The following is a 5,705-nucleotide window of genomic DNA, read 5'->3' on the forward strand; positions in this document are numbered from 1 at the left end:
CCAATGGAGCTTGAGGGGCAGTGGTGGAAAGAACAACTTGCCGGAGATATATACCATGCTCTGCGTTACAGGGTAAGTTACGGAGCCGAACATCAGTGTATTAACATTACCGTCTCATGTTTTGCTATTGGGACTGATCTGAGTTTGTTACTACACGTTTTTATCTTGGATGAATACGTATAATGCACTGGCTTCTGCAGTTAACCTATAAGTAGTAGTACACAAAATTACTACTTCACTGTCAGTAAGCTTACCCTTTTTCATGTCTGATTCTTTCTTCTAGGAACTGTCTTTACCTTTTTACAAAGGCCAGTCTCCACAGCTTAGCCTCAGACGTTACTTTGCAGACCTCATAGCCATTGTAAGCAATCACTTCAGGCTGTGTCCGACAGCCAGACACTTGGCTGTTTACCTGCTGGACCTTTTCATGGATCGTTATGACATTTCTGTGCAACAGCTTCACTTGGTTGCCCTGTCCTGCTTGCTTTTGGCTAGTAAGTTTTACATTTTCTTTGGTTTCCTCTCACTTAACAGGCTTAGGTTCAATACTGTGCACATTCATGTTACATGTTGACAGGGAAGATCATACTCATTATCATTCTATGCATAAAGTTCTGTTTCAGATATTCAGAATTCAAAGACAAAAAGGAAAATTAAGAAAGACATTCGTTGTATTGAAGAATTTTCCTGTGTGACTTAGTTAGCCTTTTCTCATACATATTTCAGTGCAGTGTGCAAACCTTAAAACACTCTGAGATTTTACAGTATCTTGAACATGCCCCTGGTTTGTCTGTTCTCCTTCAGGTAAGTTTGAGGAGAGAGAAGATCATGTGCCCAAGCTGGAGACTCTGAACAGCCTCGGCTGTATGAGCGCCATGAACCTGGTTCTGACTAAACAGGGACTTCTTCACATGGAGCTCCTTCTGCTGGAGACCGTCCAGTGGAACCTCTACCTGCCCACGGCTGCCCATTTCATAGATTACTGCCTGTCAATCGCAGTCAGTGACGGTGACCTTCACGATGGATGGCCGATGGCCTGTGTGGAGAAGACTGAGTTGTACATGTCCAAATATGCAGACTATTTCCTTGAGGTCTCTCTTCAAGGTAAATGGCTGGTCTATTTTTTTTTTTTTTTTTTTTGCTAAATGTTACTCAGATACACAAAGTGATCTAAAAGGTTGTATAACTTTTATAGGGGCTATGCTGGTTGTGCAGGTAGTATTCATTATGGATATTACTGTAGCATTTTCAGCCTTGTCAAACGGTCGCTCCCAGTACCAGACACATAGATTGCATCAACCATGCAGTCTATGTCACTGACTGGCTAGAGACAGCATACGCCTGTTTCTCAAGTTGAAACTTCTTCATTATTTAAGGCTGAGGCAGCAGGAGCTCTAAATTTGGGGACCAGAACTGAACAGTGTTACTTTAGACACAGAAATATGATTATTTCTCTTCCAGATCACGCATTTCTTGCGTATGCTCCCTCCCTGGTGGCTGCTGCATGCGTGGCTGCATCGCGGATCATTCTCAGGCTGTACCCAACATGGCCACCACGTCTTCAGAGGCTCACAGCATATTCGTGGGACCAGCTCCTACCCTGTGTGGAAAGACTACTCATGTGAGTATATGAAACAAGGTTTCAAGACCCTATATTTATATCCAGTGCCTCATTTTGAAAGCACATGGATGCTAAGAAGCATAGATTTACTGGTCTTTAAGTTCATTTATTATATACGATGAGAAAAATATGTATTTCGAGATGATAGAACTGTGCGAGAGGCCAGAGATTTATGTGTAGTTTGGTGAATGCTGACATATCTTTGTAGCAATGCAGCTTTCAGACAGGTCTAGGTGACCTCTTCTGCTGCATTTCTCTGCAGCAGGGAAAGTTGAAAGCATCATTGTGCGGTTTATGTGGTCTTTGTTTTTGACTCGCAGTGCACATGACAGTGATGTGAAAGAAGCTAACAAGCAGAAGTGCCAGCAGCTCAGTCCCCAGTCAGGACAGACCATGTACCAAACCCAGTTCCAGGGCTCCACCATGCCTCAGTACCTCCACCGATCTTCACTACAGTACACACAGCAGAACTGCCAGCCTGTCGGAGCCTCTACCCATAGCTCTGCCACCTATCTGACCCACACCACTACTCTACAGGTTTCCAGTGCCCCACAACTCGGGCAGTCTGCGTCTGCACCTCTGGATGCCAAAGTCAGCATTCCCAATGGCGCATACCAAGTGGGCACGCTGTATCCATGCACAACACCCTGCTTTGACAGGTGATAAAGAGAAGAGTGGATGGAGTTTCACTGGACAATGGAGTGTGTGTTTGTTTAGTGTTAGGAGAGACTAAAGACCCTACTTGAACTTTGCTGCAATAGGAACACTTGTGCTGTCTTTTTAATTTAAGAAATGAGTGGACAAATATGGTGATGAATAATGTGATTTAAGTATTGCAAACCGGAAAACAAGGTGTAAAACTACTCAGATGTGCAATATTGTGACCTGTTACTATACTCTGATTATCTCCTTGTTATTCTTTTGAGGAGGAAGATTTTGCTTTTGTTCTCTTGTTCATTTATTTTCAAGAATGTTTGTTCATCAGTAAAGCTGTTGTGGGAGGGATAAACCACTGTGTACCATCAGGAATGCTGTATTTTTTCAACTCTAGCATGCCCTTAATGGTATTTAAGCTGATCTACCTCAGAACCATTGAATATAGGTACTGTTCTGTGACCTTGAATGTGCACTTTGATACAATACTTTTTTAAAATAAAAAGCAACCTGTCAGTTGTACCCTTTCATTTCTGTTCCTTTTTATTTTTCTCATGTCCCTTAAAATGCTATTGATGAAATAAAGGTAATTTATATTAGCATATATATAAGAAAGCACAAAGTCAGGAGAGTCCAGTATATTGGATACATGCTCATTTATGTACTTGACTGCTCTGTTAAATAATCCAGACTATCAAATTCCAAACGTCTAATATATTCAAAAGCTGTTATTCCACATTTTGTCTCATGTTTATGGGGACGGTAAGGTCACTGTTCAGGTGGAGAAGGGAGGTTGTGTTTTCCTGGTATGTGTTTGACCAGTGTGATAAGGAAGATCCAAACTGAAAGGATATTATTGGGATAAGGCCGAATGTAGACAGACAGCGCAAACTCTGTGCCAGGAACCTCTGTGCTGTGAAACCTGGTGTTGTGAACAGTCTCGATCACCGTGTCCATGTCTGTGTATCCCAAATGAATTGGCACACCAGTCACCTAATGAAACAGAACAACTTGCTTCATTCTGGATATTATGATCAATACTTTTAAAGGTCAAATGTTTTGATAAAGCTGAGCAAAAATATATTCAGCAAAAACACTGTTCTAGCAGCTCTGTCCTTTCTTATCACAACAACAGTGGTAATCAGCCTTTAGTTTTTTTAGTGCTGCCCAACTTGATTTAGTTCCAGACCTAATTAAACACACCTGCTTCCCAAACTAGGGCTTCCTCATGTCTTTTACTGACTAGTTTAGATAGAAGGCACTTAAATCCCAGAGATTGTTGCTCTTCAGAGAGAGGAAGGCGTACCATTGCTTTTTGGAGTCTCCTTCAGTTGATACTTTAGTCAAAGACAGAAAGACAAATTAAATTCACCTTATAGTCATTCATGGTGCTCTGCAGCTTCTGAATCTCCAGCTGTGTGTCTGGGAAGCTGCAGCCAAGTTCCAGCACGCGTAGGATGTGTGAGAGCAGATCAGAGCAGCTGGTGTTCCAATGAGTCTCGTGGGGGCTTCTCCATTCATTAACTTTGCTCTTCAGCCTAATCACTATCCTGATGGAGCACATGACAAGACCTCCATCATCAAAGTTACTTAACAGGTCCAGTATATGACCCTGTTCAACAATTCTTAAATCCTGCTTCGTCTTGTCCCCACTCCTTCATTGGCATTGCTTTAAATTATTGATTGGAAAAACTAAGTGGCAGGAATTCAGGTCCAGAACGCCTGTATCTGACATGTCTTCATTAGGATGAAGGAAGGGATGCAATATGAAGCTGCATCGCTACAGAATTGAAACTGGGCTCATATGCCTCTGAGTTATGGTGCATTTTTATAATGTGCAAGGTTAATGGGACTGTAGAGTGAATATGCAGTCGACTTTTCTTTTTTTACCTTTGTTGTAACTGACCAATCAGTTCTGGGTTGGCTGGTCGGTAGCTTATTTCAGAGGGCTTTAAATTGGACAATATAGAAAGGAAAACCTGAAGTTATTCCATTTTGAAATGCCTCAAATGAGTATTTGTGATAACCTTTTAAGTGATTTGTTTTAACGTGCTGCAGATGTAAGTAATATCTAATTAGACTGTGACTGACAATACACATCAGCTGTTACATGCAGTTCTTTAAGTGGTCTCATGATGTCACTAGTTTATAGTTCTGTTTATTGTCAATGTGAGATGGGCACCGTTGAATTTGAGTCTGATGAGAAACCACTAGGGAAAAGGGGAGTCCATGTCGCGCTGTCTGACAAGTTAAAGGTGAATGGCATCATAGGGTTCGCAATGTTATGGAACCATACCTAAAGTACATGCCAAAAAAATCAAGAAGTCTCATCAAATCATCACTGTGCTTTGATAAAGTGCAATATTGTCTATGCTCTGCCATTACACAAAAACAAACTGACATAAAAGCTAGGGGCACTGGTCACTAAAACACAGACAGGAGACACCCCAGTGTTAGCTGTAGCTGTTAAATTAAGCCTAATTCTTCTAGCTCTGAAAAAAGGATGTTACATTCTGTCCATTGATGAGACAGTCAACAGTCTTAAGAGGACAGAAGATATCGTAATGCTGGTAGTGAGTTCCATCTCGTGGATTCCACAGTAGGTAAGTTTTGCTCCACAGAGTGAGTACATATGCCGTCTCTGCCTAGAGAGAGAAACATGACTGGCTAATATCACCTTAATGACTCCACGGATATTCAATTATTGTTGTGTTCACTCAAACAGATAATCAAGTCTGTGCGGGAACACTGAAATCTTTATGAGATTTGAAGCATGGATTCTCTGTGTAATGCACTGAGGGGGTCTAGAAATAGTATATCAGTAATATACACAGTTTATTAGCAACATGCCACAGCAAGAGAATATGTGTACAGTAAATGAGCCTTTCGGATTGGGAAGGTTGAAAGTATTGCATTGAAATGATTTGCTTAGACATTCAAATGAGATTATGCATTAAAATGCTCTACATACAAATGAACATTCTTACCTCTGTAACTGATTCCCCCAGAACAACCCACGCTGCTGTATTCAAATACATGAAGAAGTTGCAGAGCAGAACTGCCAAGCTAACACTGTTTCCAATGACCAGATCCAAGCATTCCTGCACATTTACATAGACACTGGGGTATTTTAACAGATGCTGAGATAGTGAAAGGTGAAATATTTTCTCAATGATAAGTCAAAATGCGAGGTTAGTTAGGATACCTCTGAGGTGAGCCAGATCTCTCCTTTGTCTCCAACATCAGAGGGGAAAGGCAGAACAGGTATCAGAGATACAAATCTAGCCACTCGCTCCTGGCAAAGGCAAGATGAATCATCTTCTATCTTAACTTTCAGTGCCTTAATTTCCCTTTAAAACAATCACTTGGTATATGTCATATTTTGTTAATAATAAGCAATATACAACGCCTTCTGAGGATTTGTTAAATG

At 41.1% G+C, this 5,705-nt stretch overlaps 1 protein-coding gene across 1 annotated transcript; it reads left to right on the forward strand.

The window, feature by feature from the left end:
- ccnj (cyclin J) lies at nucleotides 1–2,284 on the forward strand. The gene is made up of 5 exons (XM_030772783.1): nucleotides 1–72; nucleotides 284–494; nucleotides 805–1,104; nucleotides 1,462–1,621; nucleotides 1,942–2,284. Exons 1-5 carry the CDS (start codon nucleotides 4–6, stop codon nucleotides 2,282–2,284), a joined length of 1,083 nt encoding a protein of 360 aa, XP_030628643.1. The 5' UTR covers nucleotides 1–3.
- The last annotated feature ends 3,421 nt before the right edge of the window (nucleotides 2,285–5,705 follow it).

This window comes from Chanos chanos, chromosome 4 (genome assembly GCF_902362185.1).
Source record: "Chanos chanos chromosome 4, fChaCha1.1, whole genome shotgun sequence".
NCBI classification, from domain to species: Eukaryota; Metazoa; Chordata; class Actinopteri; order Gonorynchiformes; family Chanidae; genus Chanos; species Chanos chanos.